At 25.7% G+C, this 25,826-nt stretch overlaps 1 protein-coding gene across 1 annotated transcript in view; it reads right to left on the bottom strand.

Annotated features, from left to right (window-relative positions):
- Nucleotides 1-25,826, bottom strand: part of LOC117173209 (short stature homeobox protein 2-like) — a 49,672-nt gene that overhangs the window by 3,704 nt on the left and 20,142 nt on the right. The window contains exon 3 of the mRNA XM_033361658.1: nt 9,916-10,149. Coding sequence (XP_033217549.1) covers nt 9,916-10,149 — 234 coding nt within the window. The remainder of the gene's footprint in view (nt 1-9,915; nt 10,150-25,826) is intronic.

The following is a 25,826-nucleotide window of genomic DNA, read 5'->3' as shown; positions in this document are numbered from 1 at the left end:
AACTTTTCATAATTGTTTTACCAAACTTAATTAACAAATGCATTATTTGGCTATTTTTCAGCATTTCAACCTTTTTTTTGTAATCAATTGTTATTAACACATTAAAAATTTTTTTTGATAGTTCGATAATGATCCACTATTTTTAATTTCTATTATCAATGTAGTAAACAAATTTTTCTCGCCCAATGCATTTGTAAACTAAAATTTTTTTCCTGCAAAATATAATTAAAATTACTTAGCAATAATTCCTTATCATAAGTGATAAAAATTGATGATTTATGAACCCAACTTAATTAGTACGTCAAATTTAGTACGAATCAAGTGACAAATAGCCGCCAATTTCAACGAAACCATTTTCATTCACTTATTTGTTTGTAAGAAATTCAGCACATTTTTTAACATTTGCATTGCTTTTTTACATCTTTTTTTGGGTAGCTGCTTTCAGTTTTCTAGGTGTTTTTAATTGAATAAAAGAACCGGTATACTTCAAAAGTCAAATTTTTTAATTATTAATTAAACAAACAAAATATAAACCAAAATTTGAAAATCAGTCATGACAGTTTGAAGCGAAATTTTATTAGCTTTTATTTTTAAAAAAGTAAAAATTGGATAATAATTGCCTTCTGAAAATCAATTTGCCCACGGGCGTTTCTTTTTGCCTCACTGTGCACCGCCCAGAATATCTCTAGATCAAGAAAAATGAGAAATTTCTATTTTTGTATACAATAAAAATATAGTTATTTTATAAACAACAACTAATATTGAATAATTATTAATTATTAGATAACGAAGTTGATTAAAAATAGTCATTTTTTATTTATGGCTGTTATCTCCGTGAAAATGAATTTTTTAAATTCTTTTTTGATTTTTTAGAGCTTCGTTTTAAATTTGTCAACCTTATTTCTGTAGTGAATTTATTCTTAAGGATTTATAGAGTATCACAGAATTTTTACGGTCCATATAAAAAATAATAAGGGGTATAAATCTTCTCTTATATCATAAGGTTTCCGTCAAATCTGAACTTTTATGACGTGTGCGAACATCAAGTGTTTTTTTATTAACAACACATAAAAAATTTGCAATGTATTTACCAAAAATTTAAGGTAGATAATAGATTTACAGCCCTTGTACATTTATCTTTGATTGAAAAATGAAAAAGTCATAAAAACAAAAATGTTGACATAAAAGTGCTTTGAGCAACCTCAAAATATTTTTTATAAAACAAACTCAAGTTTTGGGGTGGTTTTGTGAAGGCGATTGAAAAATTATTTCAAACAAATTTTTTCTTATTCTGGTATATATTGTTATATTTTTATTTTCATTTAATTCTGAAGAGCACCCAGCTCGGAATTTTAGACTATTTCATTTGTTCCTTCACGAAATTTTTACTGCAAATATGTAAAAGTGTAATTTTTTACTTAAACACAAACACAACCAAAAAACAAGACTAATACTACAAACATAACACAACCAAAATTACTCACTCAACCAAACCCACTACCATAAACACTGACACAATCATAACTGCAACAAAAACACAACCGCCACCAAAACTAAAACCTCAGCCACAACAAAAACCACAACTGAAACCATCAACAAAACCACAACCAGAGTCACAACCAAAGCCACAACCATAAGCAAAAACACAGCCACAAACACCTCCAAAACTAAAACTACAACCAAAAGCAGAAACTGAATCACATCTATAAACACAAACACAACAAAAACCATAATTACACGCAAAACCACAACAAGAATCAAAAACAAAACCACAATTGACACCACAACAAAAACTACAGCCACAACAGAAACCACAACAAAAACCATACAAAGCCATAACCACAACCATTAACACAACCAAAACCACAGCTATAAACACATATAATACCACAAATATAAGCAGAAACGCAACCACAAACACAACTAAAAGCACAATCACAACCATACATACAAACACAACCACACAATTAAAAATACAACCAGAACTACAACCGCAGCTGTAACCAGAACCATAAACAGAAACACAACAAACACAAAAAGCACTACCAGAATCACAAACAAAGCCACAATCACAACCAAAACTAAAACCATAAATGGAAACACAACCACCATCAAAACAAAAACCACAACCATAATCACAACTACAGCCACAATCAGAATCATAAACACAACCACCACCACAAGCTCAATTACATCACCACCGCAGGGACAACAAACACCACAATCGAATACGTAAAAAAAAACAAAACCACAGATATACCTACAACTAAAACCACAACTACAAACACGGCGACAACCCTAAACACAATTATAACTACAAGCACCACCACAACTATAAAAAAGATAGCCACAACCAAAACCAAAACTAAAACCACAAGCACTACCATAAAAGCAATCACAAATAAAGCCACAATCACAACCAAAACTGAAACCATAAACGGAAACACAACAACCATCAAAACAAAAACCAAAATCACAACTGCAACCACCATACCAACCACATTTACAACCATAATCACAACTAAGGTCGTAACCAAAACTGCATTCACAACCACATACACAAATACAACCACAAACATAAACATAAACAAAAACACAACCATAACCTGAAGCAGAACCATAAGCACAAACACAAATAAAACCACTACCGCCACAATAGCGTCAACCAAAATAACAAACCTAAACACAAACATAACCAAAACCACAACCTGAACTACTAGAACTATAGGCACAAAGACAACCACGACCAAGCCCATAATCAGAACCATATAATAATAATCATAATCCCATACGAAAATACACAAAAATAGCGATTGTGCAAAAACAAACTCTAGGCAGCAAATAACAGTGAATTCCGTTTATTTTTCTAAAATCGCATTCAATTGGAATTACAGCCATAAATTGTTACTAAATTTTTTTCGATTTGATTTTAAGGGGGGTTCTCAAAGCATGAAGCTAATTTGTAAATATTTTTTCAATCTACTAAAAATAACTTTTTAAACTTTTGGGTATCTTAAAAAATTAAAATTGCATATTTTTGAAAATGATCCAACTTTTTGAGACTTTTGTTTAATTAAAAAATCTCACGATAATAGTTTCAAAAAACATTTATTTCACATTTAGTAGAAATTTGCATTGATATTTCCTAACCTATTAACAATTTTTTTTTCTTTTTTAGAAAATTTAAAAATTTTCAAAATGTTGAAAAGCATATAACTTTTTGAAGTTCTATCGAAATTAAAAATGTCATTAGGACAATTTGCATTTCTTTTTGACGTGTATCAGAAAATTTGACAAAAATTTATGAAACTCATTAAAAAATTTTATTCAAATTTTGAAAAAGCTCAAACTTTTTGAATTTTTGTCTAATCGAAAAATTTAACTGACATAGTTTCTAAATATATTTGATATCTAGTGATGAATTTAAATAAAATTTTCGTATCTTTAAGAAAAATATTTATTTTTCTTAACATTTTAAAAATTTTCAAAAGGATAACTTTTCTAATTTTTCTCAAAATAAAAAATTTACTTGGATAATTTGCAAGTCTTCTACCCATCTATAAGAAACTTTAACAAAAAATTTCAAATTGAAAACATTTTTTTTTCTTCAAATTTTGAAAATGCTCTAAATTTTTTTATTTTGGTTCGAAATATCTGCCTAACGAACTAAGCCTTCAATTTGGGAACTTTAAGAAGTCTATCAAAGGCCTTTAAAAGTTAGCGTGGCTACAACATTCAGGTAAACATACATACAGACATACAGGCAGACAGACCCCGATGAAATTTTATGATTTTCTGATTCTGTGAGTGCCGAAACGTAAAGATCCGGTAAAAACCAGAGATAAAAAATTTGGACGATTACATTACATTCTCATGAATGAGAATGTAAAAATATCTTTTATATCTCTACAAATGTTTTAAATCCTTGGAAATTCAATAAAATCCTTCAAATCTTGCAAAATAGTTTGAAAAATTCTTAAATCCCTTAAAGTCGTTACATCGCTAGGAATTCCTTAAAATTTCATTCTCTAGAATTCAGATCTCTGAAAATCCCTTAATATCCCTTGAAATCTTTAGAAATTCAGAAACACAATTAAAGCAAATAAAAATAATTTAAACTCTCTCAAATGTGTATTCAATTTAAATTATCTGTTAAAGTTCTCTAAAAAATATGTTTGAAATTTCGTAAAATCCTCGGAAATTCAATAAAATCCTTTAAATCTTGTGAAATTCCTTGAAATATTTTTAAATCTCTTAAAATTAGTCAGGAATTTTTTTCATCTCTTGAAATCCTCGGAGATTTATCAAAATACTTTTAATCTCGTAAAATTTATTAAAATATTATCAACGCCCATAAGACTATTTGAAATCGCTAAGAATCACTTTAAATTTTACTATATAGAATTTAGTTCTATAGAAATTCCTTGAAATCCTTGGAAAACCTGAAAAATTCTTCGAAAACTTTCGGACATCTTGGCGCTTAAACTATTCCACTTTCAACGTCACACAGACAAATTTTTAATTAAAATTAAATAATTATATAATAAATAGGGTATATAATAAATAATAAATAAATAATGAATAAGGTTTAAATAATAATCTGTGTGAAATTTTACAGTACTCTATTCTAAAGTGGATGCTACTATTCTGATACTATCCGTCGGTATACCGACGGATATTATCGGACCAATAAACGTATCAGAAGCGGCGGTGCTTTTTTTCTAGGTGGGGGAAGGGGCATAGACTTATAATATAAAAGCGAACGATTTGTACATAGTATAATAATATTATACTGTCAAAAATGATATATTAATCATAAATAATAATTAATAAATGAATAGTTAATAAATGTTACCAGACATTTCAAAAATGTTAAAAATATTTCGCAAAGATTTCACAAAGATTTAAATGATTTCACAAAGAATAAAAAATCTCGTAAACATTTAAGGTGGATTTAAAAGATTTCATAAAGATTTTAATAAATTCCTAAAGATTTGGCAAAAATGTGGAAGGTTTTCCCAAAAATGGCAGATTGATTTTAAAGATTTCATTGATTTTCGGAAGATTCTACAAAGAATTCGTATGGATTTAAAAGATTTCACAAACACTTAAATTATTTCACACATATGTCAGATAGATTTTAAAGACTGCACAAAGATTTCTATAATTATCCAAAGATTTCAAATATTTAGCACAGATTTTGGACAGATTTATAAAATTTCACCAAAACTTCCATCATTTTTCAAAGATGACTCAAATATCACCAAATACTTCGAAAGTATTTTTTAAATATTTCACAAAGATTCCCAAAAAAATTACAAAGATTCGAATCATTTCCCAAAAATTAAAAAAATTTAACAAAGATTTCGGATAGATTTAAAATATTTCAAAAAGATTTCAATGATTTTCCATAGATTTTAGAAGGATTTCTATAATTTCACAAATAATTTATCAATATTTCAGGAAGATTTCAATGATTTCCCCGAAATTTTACAAAAATCCCAAATATTTCGCAAGGATTTTATATGAATTTCCAAAAGAGATCAAAGATTTTAATGATTTCCCAAAGATTTCGATATTTTCACAAATATTATCAGATATTTCAAAAATATTTGAAAATATTTCTTGAAGAATTTAGAAAGATTTGAATGTTTTCCCAAAAATTTCAAAGATTTCACGAAAAATTCAAATATTTTTTAATGCCTTCAGATAGATATCAAAGATTGCAGAAAGGTTTCCATGATTTCCTAAAGATTTCATAAAGATTTTAAAGATACCGCAAATATTTTGAAAAGATTTGAAAGATTTCACAAAACAGGGACACATCTCAAAGAGTAAACAAACATTTCAATAATTTTCAAGGATTTCATAAAGATTTCAATAAAACCAAAAATATTGATAAATGTTTAAAAAGTATATAAAATATTCAACAAAGTCTTCTAAAGATTTCACGAAATTTCACAAATATTTCGATGATTTACAAAAGATTTTAGATAGACTTCAAAGACTTCACACAGGTTTCAAGGATTTTGCAAGGATTTCAATAATTTCACCAATAATTCCAAATATTATAAATATTTTTAACATTTTGCAACGATTTTCATAGATATCAGATAGATTTCCAAAGATATCAAAAAGATTTCCAAAGATTTCAATTAATTCTAAGGATTTCAATAATGATTTCAAATATTTCGCAAAGATTTCGGATAGACTAAAAAGATTTCACAAAGATTTCAATGATTTCCCAAGGATTTCACGAAGATTTCAGATAGATTTCCAAATATATCAAAAATATTTCCAAAGATTTCAATTAATTCTAAGGATTTCAATAATGGTTTCAAATATTTCGCAAAGATTTCTGATAGACTAAAAAGATTTTACAAAGATTTCAATGATTTCCCAAGGATTTCACGAAGATTTCAGATAGATTTCCAAATATATCAAAAATATTTCCAAAGATTTCAATTAATTCTAAGGATTTCAATAATGATTTCAAATATTTCGCAAAGATTTCTGATAGACTAAAAAGATTTTACAAAGATTTCAATGATTTCCCAAGGATTTCATGAAGATTTCAATAATTTTTTCAAATATCGTAAAATATTTTTTAAATATTTCAAATATTTCGCAAAGATTTCTAAAGTTTACATAAATATTTCTATGATTTTCCAAAAATTTCACTAAGATTTCGTAAAGATATCAGAAAGATTTCCCTAAGATTTCAATGATTTTCAAAAGGTTTCGAAGATTTCGGATAGATTAAAATGATTTCTCAAAGATTTCACAAAGCTTTCCAATATTTCGCAAAGATTTCGAAAAAATATCACAAAGATTTTAATTACTTCACAACAATTTCACGCATTTCAAAGAGTACACAAAGATTTAAATAATTTTCAAGGATTTCATGAAGATTTCAATAAATCCATAAATATCGTGAAAGGTTTAAAAAATATATAAAATATTTCACAAAGCTTTCTAAAGATGTCGTAAAATTTCACAAATATTTTGATGATTTACAAAAGATTTTAGATAGACTTCAAAGACTTCACAAAGATTTCTAGGACTTCGCAAGGATTTCAATAATTTCACCAATAATTCCAAATATTTAAGAAGCGTTTCAAATATTTTGCAACGACTCCCAAAGACATCAGAAAGATTTCACAAAGATTTCAATTAATTTTTAAAGATTTCAATAAACATTTCAAATATTTCGCAAAGATTTCGGATAGACTTTAAAGATTTCACAAAGATTTCGAATATTTCGAAAAGATTTGAGATAGATTTCAAAGATTGCACAAAGATTTGAATGAATTCTGAAATATTTCAATAATTTCACAAATAATAAAAAATATTTCAGAAATACTTAAAATATTTTGCAAAGATTTCCTATGATATGAGAAAGACTTCACAAGGGTTTCAATGCTTTTCTAAGGTTTTCAAATTTTTTACAAATATTATTAAATATTTTAAATATCTCGCAAAGATTTCCTAATATTTCACAAATATTTTAATGATTTCCTGAAGATTTCTAAAGATTTCGCAAATATTTCAATTAATTTCTAATCACATTAAAGATTTCAAATATTTCGAAAAGATTTGAGATAGATTTCAAAGATTGCACAAAGATTTTAATGATTTCTGAAATATCTCAATAATTTCATAAATAAAACGAATTATTTCATAAATACTTCAAATATTTTTCAAACATTTCTTAATACATCAGAAAGATTTTATAAAAATTTCTGTGATTTTCTAAGGATTTGAAAATTTTTACAAATATTATCAAATATTTTAAAAATATTTCAAAATATTTTGCGAAGATTTCTAAAGATTTCATTAATATTTCACAAATATTTCAATTATTTCCCAAAGATTTCAGAAAGATTTCAAATATTTCGCAAAGATTTCTAATAAATTTCACAAAGAGTTCGATTATTTCGAAAAAAATTTGTAACGCATTTCAAAGAGTACACAATGTTTCAATGATTTTCAAGGATTTCATAAAGATTTCAATAAATCCACAAATATCGTTAAATGTTTAAAAAATGTATAAAATATTCAAAAACGCCTTCTAAAGATTTCATAAAATTATACAAATATTTTTTTATGATTTACAAAAGATTTTAGATAAACTTCAAATACTTCACAAAGATTTCAAGGATTTTGCAAGGATTTCAATAATTTCACCAACAATTCCAAATATTATAAATATTTTTAATATTTTGCAAAGATTTTCAAAGACATCAGATAGATTTCCAAAGATATCAGCAAGATTTCCAAAGACATCAGAAAGATTTCACAAAGATTTCAATTAATTTCTAAAGATTTCAATAAAGATTTCAAATATTTCGCAAAGATTTCAGATAGACCTAAAAGATTTCACAAAGATTTAAATTATTTCTGAAATATTTCAATAATTTCATAAATAATACGACATATTTCAGAAATATTTTCCAAAGATTTTCTAAGATATCAGAAGGACTGCTTAAAGATTTCAATGGTTTTCTAAGGATTTCACAATTTTTTACAAATATTATCAAATATTTCAAACCTTTCGCAAAGATTTCTATAGATTTCACAAATACTTCTATGATTTCCCAAAGATTTCTAAACATATCAAAAAAGTTTCACAAAGATTTCCATTAATTCCTAAGGACTTCAAAGATTTGAAATATTTCGGATAGACTTAAAAGATTTAACAAAGATTTTAATGATTTACCAAGGATTTCACAAAGATTTTAATAATTTCATAAATATCGTGAAATATTTTAAAAATATTTCACAAAGATTTTAATGATTTCCCAAGGATTTCACAAAGATTTTAATAATTTCATAAATATCGTGAAATATTTTTAAAATATTTCAAATATTTCGCAACGATTTCTAAAGATTTCACAAATATTTCAATGATTTTCCAAAGGTTTTACAAAGATTTCAAATATTTCGAAAAGCTTTGAGATAGATTTCAAAGATTCCACAAAAATTTAAATGATTTATAAAGTATTTCAATAATTTCACAAATAATAAGAAATATTTAAGAAATACTTCAAATATTTTGAAAAATTTTTTCTAAGAAATCAGAAAGATTTGATAAAGATTTCAATAATTTTGTAAGGATTTCAAAATTTTTACAAATATTATCAAATATTTTGTAAAGATTTCTAAAGATTTCATAAATATTTCACAAATATTTCAATGATTTTTTTAAGATTTCAAATATTAAAAAAAAAATTGAGATCGATTTTAAGGATTGCACAAAGACTCCAATGATTTTTCAAATATTTTAATAATTTCACAAATATTATCAAATATTTCAAATATTTCAAATAATTCAAATATTTCCAAATATTTCAGAACGACAACAATGATTTCCCAAACATTTCAAAGATTTTAGGTAGATTTTTGGAAAAATTAAAACGATCCATCGAATTTATTCATTCGATTTCAGAGGGGGGTAAATCAATACTTTACCCCACCTCCTAAATACAATAGTATCTAAAAAAGTAATGATAGTTACTAAGGTTGTCTAGAAATTTTTTTAAAATTTTTCAGTCGCCATAATGGAACCAAATGTGCTTTAGGCGACCTGGAAATATATATTTTTTTTAATATTAAAATTTTTGGGGTCAACTTCTAGCCCAATGAAACATGGAAAAAGTAACTAAGAAAAAGTTACAATTTGAAATGGTAGCGATAGCGAGACATAGTTCCATAAAAAAATGGCCTATCACTGTCTGGGACTCGATCCCTAATCCTTCGATTGTCGCTCGACTGCTTTTACTACTGAGCTACGTAAGCCTTCGTCATTTCGACCGGCATGGGCAATCGAAAGGCCTGGGTTCGAATCTCGGCGTAGTAAGCGTGATTTTTTAAATATTTTTAATTAATATTTTGAAATTAGGCTGTGTAAAATACCTTTGTGTAATTGACTTTCATGTTTGCGACATTTGGCTCGTCGATTTTGAAACCAGACTTGAACACGAGCTTCACTCAGACCAAGTCGTTGGCTAAGTTCTTCCCTCATGAAGGCATCGGGATAATGGGTCTCGTCAAAAAGCCTCTCCAACTCCGCGAGTTGTTCCAAAGTAAAATTTGTCCTGGAGCGTCTTTGTTTGCCATTTCCGGTTCCGCTTCCTCGACAATTAGAGCCTAAGATGGGAATTAATCAAGAATTTTATTAGGGTTTAATTAAAGATTTATTACTGAAATTCAGATGAGGTCTTAAATTCAGACCAACTCTGCTGGAGTCCAGAAAAATATAAAGAATTTGAGTAAAGACAATTTGAAGATATAAGCAATTTAATCTTTCAGATTAAAAAAAAAATATATTTAAAAATTTTGTACCTTAAATTTAGAAATGTACTTAAATTCAGTAAAAAAATTTTGAACTTAATTTGATCATTATTGAATTTAAGACTCAATACTGAAATCCAGAGAAGGAAGTCTTAAATTTAATCTGATTTTGCTTAAATCTAGATAAAGCGGAATTTAATCCCAGTATGTTTAAACAATTTCAAATATTTTTTTCGTTCTAGGACTTCATTCAATTAAAAAATTAAATACAGAATTTTTAAGGGCTAAACAGATTTTTTGGAATTTTACTATAATTCAATATATTTAATCAGAGATCAATAAATTTATTTTGATTTCTGATTAATAGATGACATTTTAGACAATTTTTAAGAGGTTTGTGTATTTAAGTCGCTTTTTTATTATTTTATTTTATTTTAAACCAAGAGTAATATTTTATATAAAAAGATGTATTTTCAGCTAAATATATGAATTTTGTACCTAATAGTTGAATTTTCAATTGAAACAATTAATTTGGAACCAAAAATAGAATAGTTACATGTTAGTCAAAAAATATGTTAATTTTAAATAAAAAGCATCAGAATCAAATTGCCAATATAAATGTTCAACAGTCGAATGCAAATAATAACGTACATTTTTTAACATAACAGTTAAACGGGATTTTTCAACCAAATAGTTTAATTTTGAACTAAAGACGATTAATTTTCTAACAAAAAATGAAAACGTTAATTTTCACAAAAATCATTAAATTTCCAACCAATACGATGAGTCTTCAACCAAGAAATAAATAAATTTTTAATTAAATGGTTTAACTTTAAACCAAGTAATTGAATTTAGTTACTAATAGTTACATTTTCAGTTTAAAAAAATCGATTTTCAACTTAAAAAACAACAGTTTAACCAAATTTTAAATTTTGAACAAAAAGGTAAATATTCAACAATAAAGTAATTTTTTAGCAAAGTAGTTTAATTTTTAAACACATTCCTTGCGTTTTTAACCAAAAATATTTTAATTAAAAATAAAATCAGCTTAATTCAACCCTACCTATATAGATCAATTTTCAACTAAAAAATAAACTTACAGCAGCGGCATGCAATGGAAAAAAACGAATTTTCAAAAAAATATTTGAAGATGATTTTTAAGTCGAATTTGATAATTTTGAGCTAAAAAAGATCACTTTTCCATCAAAAATAAAATGGTTTATTTTCAACAAAATAGTTACGTTTCAACCAAAACGATTACTCTTTGACCAACAAATAAAATTTCATCAAAATGTTTCAACATTCCACCATGTAGTAAAATTAATAACCAAAAAAAGATGAATTTGTATGCAAAATATATGGATTTCAAACTAAAAAGATTAATTTTCTGAAAAAAGACGTATTTCCAACAAAATATTAAATTTTTAACCAAAAAGATAAATCTGCAACCAACATTATATTTTTTTTATAAAATTAGTTCAAATTCCAACCACGTAGTTGATTTTTGGCCAAAAAAGAGGAATTTATAACAATACAGTTGCAGTTTTGAACTAAAAGAAAATTATTATCCACTAAAAATGAAATAGCTACATTTTAAGAAGAAAAATTAATTTTCAGCAAAAATTTTTTTAACAAAACAGTTCTACTTTCAACTAAGCGGTGGAATTAAAAAAAAAGAAATTTGAATTTTAGTAAAAAAAAGTTGAATTAAAAAAAAAACTAGTTTTTTTTTTACAAAACACGCGAATTATAAAAAAATTAATTTGTTAACCATGTTATTCAATTTTTAACCAAAGCAATTAATCTGGACCATTAAATTGTACCATGAAAATAAATTTTTATCAAAATGTTTCAACTTTCAACCAAAAAGATAAATCCGGAACCAACATTATCATTTTTGAACATAGTAGTTCAACTTCCAGTCACGTAGTTGAATTTCTGACCAAAAAATATGAATTTATAACAAAATAGTTGCAGTTCTGAGCAAAAAATAATTATTTTTCACTAAAAATGGAACAGCTAAATTTTAAGACAAAAAATTAATTTTTAGCAACAAAAATTGACCAAATATTAATTAATTTAACACATAAAAAACTGAATATTAAATCAAGAAAAATATGTTTCAACAAAACAGTTCTATTTTCAACTAAGTGGTAGAATTTTCAACAAAAAAGATTTGAAATTTTAATAAAAAAAAAAAACAGTTGAATTTAACAAAAAGACGAATTTTGTTACAAAATACACGAATCACAAAAAAAAAATTTTCAACAAAGTAGTTCAATTTTGAACCAAAGCGATTAATGTTTAGTCATGAAAATGAATTTTTATCAAACATTTTTCAATTTTCAACCAAGTAGTAAAAAAACTATTAAAAAAAAATTTTTACAAAATAAATTTTAAACCATAAGATTAATTTTCTTTTAAAAAATACTTTTTTCCAACAAAATATTGAATGTTCAGCTAAAAAGATAAATCTGGAACCAACATTATAATTTCTTAACAGAGTAGTTTAACTCCCAAATACATAGTGGATTTTCTGAGCAAAAATGATGACCGACCAAAACAAACAAATTTGAAACAAAATAGTAATTAATTTTTTTTACACAAAGAAAAGCATTTTCAACAAAAAAAATGTTTTAACAAAACAGTTCTACTTTCAACTAAGTGGTGGAATTTTCAACAAGATTTGAATTTTTAATAAATAAAAAAAAAACAGTTGAATTTAACAAAAAGATGAATTTCTTATAAAATACACAAATTATCAAAAAATCATTTTTTTTATCAAAGTAGTTCAATTTTTAACCAGAGCGAATAATGCGCCATGAAAATAAGTTTTCATCAAAATGTTTCAACATTCAACCAAGTAGTGAAATCACTAACCAAAAAAGATAAATTTTTTTTTACAAAATATATGGATTTTGAACCAAAAAATTAAATTTCTATAAAAAGACGTATTTCCAACAAAATATTACATTTTCAACCATGAAGATAAATCTGGAACGCACATAATAATTTTTTAACAAATTAGTTTAACTTCCAACCACGTAGTTGATTTTTGACCAAAAAAGAGGAATTTAGAACAAAATAGTTGCAGTTTTTAGCAAAAAATCAATATTTTATACTAAATATGGAACAGCTAAATTTTAAGATAAACAAATTCATTTTGAACCAAACAAAACAAGAAAATTTTCAACAAAATAGTAATTAAATATTATACCAAAAAAATGAATCCTTAACAAAAACAAAAATATTTTTTAACGAAATTGTTCTACTTTCAACTAGGCAGTTGAATTTTCAACAAAAATTATTTGAATTTTTAATAAAAAAACATTTCAATTTAACGAAAAAGATGAGTTTCCTACAAAATACACGAATGAGAAAAAAATGTTTGTTAACGAAGTAGTTAAAATTTTAACCAAAACGATAAATTTTTAACCAAGAAAATAAATTGTTATCAAAATGTTTTAAGTTTCAACCAAACAGTAAAATTATTATCAAGACAAGATGAATCTTTTACAAAATATATAAATTTCAAAACAAATAGATTAATTATCTGGAAACAACATAAATTTTTTTTAACAAAATAGTTGCAGTTTCAACAAAATTACTAAATTTTCAACCAAAAAGTTGAATGTTTACCCAAGAGAGATCAATTCTGTACCAAAAATATCAGCTTTCCGGATGCAATGTTAATTATAGTCCATATTAAAAATTAAAATAAGAGTAGTAAATTACTCGCGGAATTCCCGTTAAGTTTGCGAAAGAAATTGAGAAAAGTAGCCTGGGGTGTTTTGCCCCAGGTTAAAAAGCTACTTCAGTAATTATAAAGTGATTAAGAACTGTGGCGGCAGGGTCAACTCTTTCACAAGATTTTTGGAAGGAAAGGAGTGGAAACGGGTCTAAGAGTGACGAAGAAGGGACATTAAGTATCGCCCCTGGTAAGGACCCTTGACGAGAAGGGATCTTGATTTATATAATTTAGCAAAGTGGCGAGATACAAGGGAACTTATACAGTGCTAGTCGCCCCCCAAGTTCACTTTAATCACCCTGGGCTTATGTGAGTCTGCATCACTTTCAGGGGGAATGACAAAACTTGGTATTTTATAAAATCTTAGCTGCACCATCTCAAAATTAGAATACCTTTCGCTTAATTTATTAGAGTACTCTTTCATTAATTTATAAAAAAATTTTTTAGTTGATTCTGAACGAATTCATTTCAATTGTTACATTTTGCAAATAGGAAAATAAATAATCGACGAATGTATATATTTATATTATTGCTAATATTTATATCTCCGGTGGCAGAGCGAGAGACGGTTGCGACTTTCGTCTCGGAATGCCTCGGAAGGGGCGCAGGGCGCGAGTACTCAGTCGAGTGTATTGCGCAATGTTATGAGTAGCAATTGGAAATGGTTCAGGCTGCCCGGACCGTTTACGTTTTGAGGGGACTGATTTAGTTACAAGGCTAGTGAAGCAACCCCCGAAACTGTTATTAAATGAGACTTGGGGTATACAAACATTTAAATAAAAAAAGAGTTTTTTTCAAGAAATTGAGTTAACTCTCAGAAAGTTCATAAGCAACTATCCAGATTATAACAAATCATACGTTTTTAAACAGGTACACCCTACCTGGAAAACCTGTAAATGGCAGGGAATTTTTTTATAATGATTTATAATGATTCTTTATTTTGACAATTAACTTTATGTTACTGTATTTAATTATTTTGTTAAAAAATCGTTTTTGTTTGCTTGAAATCAACTTTTTCAATGAAAATTAAACTATTCTGTTTTTGTTTGAAAATTGTTCGGTTTCAGTTTAAAATTCAAGTATCTGGTTGAAAATTCATATTAAGTTCTCTCTCTCTGTTTTGTCACGCCTGAGTGAACATCGCACATCCCTCGCAGCTTTTCACCAATCTCCGGTGCGCGGCGCGAATTCTCGGAAACACTAAATCCAGATTCGACTGAAAATTCGTTTTTTGGTAAGTTCACTGGTTAGGTCTTTTGGTTGTTTCTTTTTGGTACATTGTTTTTTATTGAAAGTTTCGAAAATTTTTTGTTAAAATATCAACTGCTGCATTTTTCATTCCAAATTCATCTTTTTCAAATAAAGAATTAATTACGTAGTTGAAAATTCATCTGTTTGGTTGTACTTTAATTTTTAACTAAAAATTTAACTATTTGACGATTTATCTTTTTAATTAAAAATTATTTTTCTTGATTTCAAATTCAACTTTTCCAATCTTGATATTTCTTAGTTTAAAATTCAACTATTTGGTTGGAAATTTAGATTTTTTCGGTAGAAATTAATCTTCTGAAATGAAGAGAATTCGTTATTTATTTAATTTAATAAATTTAATTAGAGCATCGTCATTTTTGTTAAAAATTCATCTTTTTGGTTAAAAAGTCAACTGTTTCAGTTACAGCTTGACAATTTATCTTTTTAATGAAAATGTTTTTTTTCAAATTATTAAAATTCGACTATTTTTGGTTGAAATTTGATATTTTTTAGTTCGAAATTCAGCTATTTGGTTAAGAATTTGTCATTTTGTTGTTGATAGTTCAAACATTTCGTTGAAAATTCGTTCATTTTGTTAAAAAATCGTTTTTGTGGAAGAAAATTAATTTTTTCAGTTGAAAATTAAATAATTCTAGTTAAGTATTCATTATTTTAGTTGAAAATTCATATTTTTGGTTAAAAATAAAACCGCTTGTTTGAAAGTTAAATTAAATTTGTTTTAAAAATAAATCGTTTCATTTTGTGGAAAATTAATTGTTTTATCTGAAAATTTAAGTATTCTATTTTTGGTTGAAAACTGATCCTTTTTACTTCGAAAATCAGCTATTTGTTTGAAAATTGATATTTTTTAATTGAAAATTTAACTGCTTGATTGAGAATTAATATCTTTTTTTAATCGCCTTTGTGGTAGAAAATTATTTTTTTTTGTTACAAAAATCAAGTGTTTGGTTAAAAAATTATCTATTTTTTTAAAATCAAAATTTTGTATTGAAAAGTTAGGCATTGTAAGAGATTTATATTGAATTTAATTTAGTACGAACATTAATTTTACCTAAATATGCATTCAATTTTAAGTATAAGTAGATAAAATAAAAATTTGTTTGAATCATTATTCAAATCACATAGAAATAAGAATTTATTTTTTAGTTTTTTATTTATCGTTTATACATGAAAATAGGTCAAAGATTCTCTAAGCTTTCTCGTAGATTGATTATTTACCTGATTTATTTTCCAAAAAATTTTAAGGGATTAGAAATTGTATTGTTAAAAATGAAAATAGATAAGAATAGAATTAGACAATTCTTTTATTTTAAATTTTTAGAAATTTAGAGGCCAGAATATTGATGTTAAATAATGAATTTTTCCTTTTCATGACTTTTAATAGTGTAGTTAAAATTATAAATGCTGAATTTAGTACAGTATAGTCAAAAATTTAAATAATGAAAAAATTTGGTATGATTCAAACTTGTATAGAATGATTGAAATTTTAAAGGGTTCAAGTAGAAAAAATGTGTAATATCTAAAAAATTCTTGGCAATTAGAAATTTGTCAAAGTTCGGCAGTAAACTTTTTTATTTTTATAATTTCCTTTTTAAAATTACTCAATTTTAAAAGATGTTTGGAATCTTTAAATTTCTAAAGTTTATAATTGCAAATTTTTCCACTTTGAACGATGAAAATAGGAGTGAGTTTATTTTTTTATTATCTTAGGATAATTTCTTTATTCAATTTTAATGATCAATTAAAATTATAAATATATGTAATATAAAATTTTCAAAGAAATTAATAACTATAGAATTTTAGAAGTTTTGACATTGAAGCATTTCCGAATTGGAAAATTCCTGAATAATAACATTTTTTGATTGGAAAATTCCCGAAAGTTTAAAATATTTCCGAATTGAAATATTCCCGAATAATAAAATTTCCGAATTGGAAAATTACTGATGATAAAATCTTGGAAAAATATTATTCCCTAATTGAAAAATTCCTGAATGATAAAATTTACGAACTGGAAAATTTCCAAACAATAAAATTTCTCAATTTGCATATATCCAAAGAATGAAATTTCCACATTATAAAATTCCCGAATAATAAAATCCCCGATAGATAATTGCCGAATTACGAAATATCCGAGATAGGAAATTCCCGAATTCTAAAATATCCTAATTGAAACAATTAAATTTTAAAAATAAGTATTATTCATTCATTAAAAATACAATAATTAGATGTTTCTATTAAAAAAAATGTTTAATTCAAACAATGATTTGTGCAATCTTAGGCATTAAAGTATTTTTTTTCTAAAAATATTTGATTAGTCTATTCCTAATAAATAAATAATATTTATTAAAAAAATTACATCTTTTTGATTCGACAATTCTCTGGTTCGTATACTTTATAATTCGGCAATTTTCTCTCTGGAAGTTTGTTATTTGGGAATTTTATTATCTCGGAATTTTTCAATTTGGCAATTATATTATTCAGGAATTTTTTAATACGGTAATTTTATTATTCTCGAACTTTCCAGTAATCAGAAATATTACTGTTTCAATTTCTTCGAATTTCAAATGATCCCGTTCAAAATTTTAAACTGAAATGATTCATTTTCGAACTTTTTAAAATTGGCCTATTATCGAAATTTGTATATAAAATTATTCAATTTTTAGAATGTTCAATTTAAAGAAAATTGTTTAATTTTTAAGACTTAAATTAAAAATGAGACAATTCCAACTCTAAAATTGTTTGATTTAAAAAGTTGTTAATTAAAAATCTTTCAATATACATTTTTTTTGTAATTTTAAGCGCTTACAGTTCGGAACTAATAATTATTGTTTAAAAAATGTGAAAAACCCTTAATATTCAAAAGTTTTTATGATAATGGATTTTTAAATTTATAATGTTTTAATTTTCGAGAATAAAAATCGGGGACGTGAACGCGCGCGGGAGCATTTTACTACTAGTTATGAATAAATTACTCAAATAGGCTGGAATAAAAGAGTGAATAATAAGAGAGGAAAGAATAATTTTACGATCTATTTTCCCCAAACCGAATTCATTTTCCCTAATGTCGCCTAATCAGGGAGGTTCTGATTCGGAAGACGAATAACAAAATAATTCCCCTGGGATCCGAAGTTTTATGGTGATCGTTTTGAGGAACTATAAAAGAAATGGTCTGTGAAGAAAGAAAATGGCGATAATGTTTAGCTGGTTTTTAATGATGATATAAGTACAAGGTCTAAATCATTCTTGTTTTATTTACACTTTTTAAAAATTTGGGCAGGCCAAAAAAACTCAAAAATGCTGGGATTCATTGGTAATAGCACTGAAAAGTCTTTTCGTAGCATTGTGAACAATAAAAAAAAATTCAGAAAAAATTCTCACCATTGGGCAAGACATAATATTTAAAAAAATGGTCAAACAATGAAAATTTGTAAATTTATACCTAAATTTGCCTAATTTTATTATTTATTTTTTTATATTCTTTTCAATAAACTAAGGAAACACGTAACTATTTTGAAGTTTCAAAGAAAAACTTTTTTACATTTTTTAACTACGTTTTGGGCCCCCCCTCTTCCACCCTAAAAAAATTTCTGGCTACGATCCTGACGCATTCTGAAATATGAGCACTTTTAACACAAGGTCCGTAAAAATTCGATTAAACATTATTCTGAAAAATCAGAAAAAAATTAAATTTTTTTTGTACGTCTATTAAAGTGAATGCAATTAGATATAAAAAGCAAGAAAATAATTTGTTCTTAAAATATAATATTTTAAAAAATTGTAAAAAAATGCAATTTTTTTTTAATTTGTACACAAAGTTGAAAAAGAAAGGTTTTTATTTTTCTTGTTTCTTGATGTTGTTCTTAGTAAACTAAGTAAACTTGTATATATTTTTAAGTTTCAAAGATATTTTTTTTTCTTTTTTTTACAGATCCTGAAACATATGAGCCATTTTCACAGAAAATACGTGAAAATCCGTTTACACATGATGCGTAAAAAGGAGAAATTTGTTTAACAAATTTTTCAAGATAAATTTTACTAAAGTGAACAACTATATATAAAAAAATAACAAAAATTTGTTTAAATCAAAATATAATATTTTAAAGAATGGCCAAAAAATGCAATTTCTTAATTTCTACCTAAAGTTGCAAAAAAAAAGGTTTATTTTTTAATTTTTTAATGCTCTTCATAATAAACTGAGGAAAAACGTACATACTTTTAGGTTTAAAACACATTTTTTGTCTATTTTGTACGTAGCCTGTGTTTATTAAAAAGAGCATCAGAAAATAAATAAAAACGAAAATTTTCTGTTGTCAAACAAACAAATTTTGATTTGAAAATTTTCATTCGACTTGTTTCATTTTTTTTTTGGCTTTTTAAAATAATTTTTTTTTAAATTTTAATACAACATTACTTTTTACTCGAAATACCTTCGAAATATTTTTTTGATTTTAGGTTAAAAATAATGTTAAATGCAAAAGAAAATTTGCAAAAACTATTTATTTTTTAACTTCATTTATTTTTATTGTTATGAAAAATATAATTTTCTTCTTATTTCTAAATAAAAATAAAAAATATCCGTGAAGTTTTTAGATATGTCACGTCAAAACTTCAACAACAAATTTTAATTTTAAGTAAAAAAAATTTTGAACAGCTCCATATTTAAGAACAAAATAAATAAAAATGATTTCCCAAAGAGACGAATTTTCTCCAAAACAATTCATTTTTTTATAACGAAAATGTATATTTCTAACGAATTATACGAATTTTCAATCAAAATGTTTCATTTTTAACCAAAAAAGATTTTTCAGTTTGAAATTTATCGATTTTGTTACAAATTCTTCTTTTTTGTTGCAGAAAATGTATTTATTTTTGGTGAAACTTGCAACAGTTCTGTTGAAAATTAAACTCTTTTGATTTACAATAAAAATATTTGTTAGTTCAAATATTATATATTATATTTTTTGTTTAAAATGTATCTTTTATCTTTAAAAATGCTACTTGTTTAAAAATTAGTTTTTTGTATACTACAACTTAATTTTCTTAACTGAAAATTAAAAAATTAAGTTGCTAATTCATATTTTTGGGTTTTAAATTCAACTGTTTTCTATAAAACTCATCTTGTTGGCTGGAAAATTCAATACTGATTGATATTTTTCAGTTCAAAAATAAACTTTTTGATTATAATTTATGGAATTTGTTGAAACAATTTAGTAAAAAAATCTAAATATATGGTATAAAATTAAACTGTTTTTCAGAAAATTCGTTTTTTTTTGCTGAAAATTAATTTTTTGTAATAAAATTTACCTATGCATTTTTGGTTAAGGTTGATCTTCTTTAGTTTGGAACTTCATTTATTTTACCAACATTTTTTTTAATTCGTATTTTTAACCAAAAAAACTAATTTTCGACTAAAATTTGTCTTCTTTAGAGAAAAATTAAGCTTCTTGATGAAAATTTCAAATATTCGATTAAAAATTTATGGATTTAATTGAAAATTCATCTTATTTAGTAGAAAATTTTTTTTTTTTGATAAAAATTCAATTATCTGCTTCAGAAGAAGTCACTAAACAATTTTTCGGCATAAATTTTCAACCAAAGAAGATATAAAAACTATAAAAACGTCGATTTTTCCAAAAATTACATAAATTTACAACCAAATAGTTGAAGTTTCAATTTAAAAAAATCATTTTTCTACAAAAAGGAAACAGTCAAGTTAACTTAAAAACGATTATTTTTTGTAAGAAAACATGAATTTTTAACATGAAATTAATGAATTTGTAACCAAACAGTTGAAATTTTTAACGGATAAAACTAATTTTCTACTAAAAAGACGATGTTTTAATAAAATGCATTAATTTACTTTTTAAAAAAAATCTTGATTTTCAACCAAATAGATTAACTAAGTTCTAAATTGATTTTTAAACAAAAAACCAACATTTTCAAAACAACAAAAAAAGAATTTATTGAAAAAATGTTAAATTTTAACAAAATAAATGAACATTTAACTAATATGATGAATCTTCAACTGGAATAATAAGTTAGCTATAAAAAAGTATTTTTACAAAAAAAAAAAATAGATGAACGAATTTAAAAAAAATAGTTACATCACTAACTATAGAGATGAATTTTCTACTAAAATGATGAATCATCGACTAAAATGTGAATTCTCAACAATGTAGTTAAACTTTTAAACAAAAGCTTTTTTAAATAAAAAAACGAATTTTCAGTAATTTGAATGCATTTTATTGAATGTAATTTTAATGAAAAATTCATTTTTAATCAAAAAATGAAAGATTTTACCAAAAGAGATAATTTTCATATGAAAAATATTTGTTGTTGAAGACAGAAAATTTTTTTATAGATTGTTGATTTTGCAAGTCAAAAAACACGTTTTTGAAATCAGTGTCATTCTGAACTAAGTGGTTGTATTTTTTTTATAATATTAGTAGAATATTCAACCAAAAAAAAGATGCATTTTTTAACAAAAAGAGTCAACTCTTTTTTATTTTTAACGAAAACCGTTGAAATAAATTTCCTACCAAAAAATACGGGTTTTTAACAAAATGCATAAATTTATAAACAAATAATTAAATTTTCAATTAAATTCTATACCAAACAGTCAAATTTATAACTCGAAAATATGAGTTTTCAACAGAAGTATTAATTTTAAACCAATTAGATTAATTAAGTTGAATTTTCAGTAAAATGATCAATTTTCAAACAACAAAAAAAAACTTTTTGAAAAAATGGTAATATATTAACTAAATAAATTAAAATTCAACTGATATGATGAATCTTCAACTGGAATAATTAATTTTTATGTACGAAAGAATTTTTACTAAACAAAAACTAAATAATCAAACGAATTTTCATATAAAATGTTTATATCATCAACCAGAGATGCATTTTTAAACTCAAACGTTCAATCCTCTACAAAAAATTCAACTTTTAACCAAAAGTAATGTCTATGTTATAAGATCTAAAAACGAAATCTTTAACCAAAATAGATGAATTTTCATATATGAAACGTTTTTTGTTAACGAAAATAATTTTTTTATCAGATTGTTAAATTTTTAAGTAAAAAAACCACTTTTTAAAAAGCAGTTGAATGGTTAACTGAGTAGTTGAATTTTTTAACAAAAAATAAAGATTTTTGAACAAAAAGAGTTGAATTTTAAAGAAGATTATGAATAATTAACCAAATTGTTGAAATTTTAACAAAATAGTTACATTCTAACCAAATAATTAAATTATCAAGCAGCCGTTATTTGTCGAAAATCTAATGTGTCGATTTTTGGAGATTTCTAGAAAAAGAAGCCTTTCGATAATTTTAAAAGGTTCCAAGGCATTAAAAAAAATCTTAAAATTCCTATGTTTGAAAATGATTTGTTATTTTGAAAAATAAATTGAAAGAGAAAATTTAGACTTTAACAAATTTGTAATCATTAAAAAAATTAAATGAAAAAAGGATGGTTTAAAATCCAAATTTGTTAATTTGCAAGATTACAAAATATAATTTAAAAATCGAGTAACTGAACAAAATGTAATTTTTAAATGATTTCCAAATAATTTTCCAAACTCTTTAAGAAGTCTGAAAAGGTTCCAGAAAATAAAGAAATTTTCTTGAGATTCCTAGGAAAATGATCAATGACTTTGATCTTACAAATAAATCCACCCCTCAGATCTTTAGTTCGTAAATCCCTTTGCTAAATGTCTTAATAATAATTTTAAAAACCAGAACATTTTTCCTAATTGTCCGAAGACGGATCATCCGAGGATTGAAAAAAAGAGAGAAGACGAGAAAGAGAGGGAAAAATGGGGTGAGACTAGGGGTTGTGAAAAAGGGGTGGGTACCATGCGAGTTCTTAGTAATCGAATTACTGACCCCTTGGGTCCAAGTGTGATTGCTAGGGGTCTTCTCGGGTGGAACGAGAATCGAGAAGTAAATCGCTGGGGGTGGGGTGGCACGGGTGGGGGAGGGGGGTGTTTCCGCCGACGGTGGTTGAATTGCTGCGTACGCACGATTTTACACGTAATCGACGAGCGAACATCCGTCGAAACCCAGTTGGACACCCCGAAGTGTATATTGTAGAATTCATACAATTGGCGCGGTAAGGGATGAATGGGGTTAGGGGGTGCAAGGAGGAAGTTCCGCAATCGAGCAACTAGCAGAAAATAGGGGATGGAATACCAAAGGGGAGGTATTTGAAACCACGCTTTATTTTGCAAGGGGGCGTTTTAAACCACTGTACATATGGATGTGGCGGGGGTGGAAGAGGGGTGCAAGGGTGCAGATTGGATTAGGTAGGTATATACTAATTGATTAAAGCTGGGTGCATTATGTGACTGTCTCCACGTTCTGATTTATAATGCGATTTCAGCAAATTTGATATTAATTTGAGTATTTGATTGTTATGGATTCTATTAAATAATATTTATTTACCGGATTATTTTTAAAATTTGTATTTTAAGGGTTGCAGTACAGAACTAGATAAAAAAATATTTTGACCAAAAATGGTTTTCTAGATACAAAATTATTTAAAAAATCGAATAATAATTTGCCGGTTTTTCGTCAACAAAGTACCAATCCAATTATAAATTTTATTTTTTATTTTTTAAAACTAAACCTCTTTTTAAAACTTGTCATTCAAGGTTTTGCCTTGACTTCAGAAACGATATTTCTTTAAAATATCGTTTTTTTTTATTTAAAAAATGTAAACTTTTTTTCTTTTTGTGGATCTGTAATAATATAATATTAATGTATACAATTCCTGAAAATAAAACCAAGAACCCAAAGACCAAATTTTATAATTCTGTAAATCAACTTGATTATTGGACTTTAAATAGGATTTTGAATTTGATTTTAGTCGAATTTAAATTTCTTAAACTTTAATATAATATTCTTGTTATCAATTTATTTGCCTTATATTTCTATTTTTATTCCTTTTTTTAGATGCTTCCTTTTCACAATTAAATTTTTAGTTACAAATTTTATTATTTACTTGCAAATTCATCAATTTTGTCAAAAGGTCATCTTTTTTTGGTTTAAAATTCAACCGTTATGTGAGAGATTAAACCATTCTTTAAAAACTCTTTTTCTTTTGGTTAAAAATTAAGTTTTTATCTGCAGATGTAATCAAACAAATAAAATAAAATAGTCATTGTCTTCTGTTAAAAAATTAATTTTAACAAAAAAAAAAAAACTAATGAAATAAGTCGATTTCAAACAAAAGAAATTAATTTTGAACAAAATACAAGAATTTCCAACTTAAAAGATGAATTTTGCCCAAAATAAAGTAGTTAAATTTTCAGTTAAAAAATTAAATTTCAACTAAAAATGGAATAATGATATTCTCAGTAAAAAGATTAATTTTCAACACAAAAAAAAGAATTTTTAAAGAAATGGTTGAATTTTTAACCAGAGAAATTAGTTTTTAACAAAAATTCGTTAACTTTAATTATAATGATGAATAATCTATGTAACAAATGATTTTTGAACCAAAAAGTGGAATTTTCGAATATTAAGATTAATTTTCAACAGAAAAAAAAATTTATCCAAAAACGAAATGATCATCTTTTCAGTAAAAGGATTAATTTTTTGACGACAAAAAATAATTTTAGTAAAAAAATGGGTAGATTTCAAACAAAAAAATATAATTTTTAACAAAATACATGAATTTACAATTAAAGAAGATGAATTTTAGGCCAAAAGTGAAGTAGTTAAATTTTCAGTCAAATTTATGGTTTAATATGATTTTAATAAGATTAATAAGATTGTTAAAAAGTATTAAAAATTAAAAATTAATAAGATTATTTTTCTGCCAAACTAGTTAAATTTTCAACCCGAGAAATGAATCTTAAAAAAAGATGAGTCTTTAAAAACCCCTGCTAAACCAAAAAGTAACCGCATAAATAAGTAGTCAATAATTAAATAAATAATGAATAAAATTAATCAAAATAAAATAATATATAAAATTAAGACATAAGCGAAGTTGAGAAAGCGATAGATATATAATACGCACCTGGGTTAAACTTATATGAATTTATGGTTTAATATGCAGTTGCGCACGTTCCGCGGTTGTGTACGCCCCTTAAAACGACGGCGAACGTCATCTCTAGGGGGTCCCATAACTTTTCCCGATTAAGCGCAAATCAAAAAGCAATCTACCACCGGCACCCCCGGCGGCGGCCATTGCCGGGCGTAAAAGTAAAATAATAAATAAAATACATCTGAACTCGGCCGCTCTCGGTAAAAGTAAGAAGCGTCGGGGCAAGTGCCGCAGTAGATCAGGTCCTGATGCTGCAGCACTTTACTTCACTCGCCTCGATTTTACGAATTTACGGCATTTACGCCCGACGGATTCCACCAGGAACGGACTTTTCAGAGCGATTTTCATTTCGGTCTCGAAATTATGCATGAAAAATAGACTGGTTCCAATTTATACCTGTGAAAATTCGACTTTTGATTTTTGGTGTTCGATCCCTCCTGATGGGGTTGTTGCACGAATTTCGG

The sequence above is a fragment of the Belonocnema kinseyi genome, chromosome 5 (genome assembly GCF_010883055.1).
Source record: "Belonocnema kinseyi isolate 2016_QV_RU_SX_M_011 chromosome 5, B_treatae_v1, whole genome shotgun sequence".
In the NCBI taxonomy this organism is placed as follows: domain Eukaryota; kingdom Metazoa; phylum Arthropoda; class Insecta; order Hymenoptera; family Cynipidae; genus Belonocnema; species Belonocnema kinseyi.
This window is presented reverse-complemented; position numbering and strand designations above follow the sequence as displayed.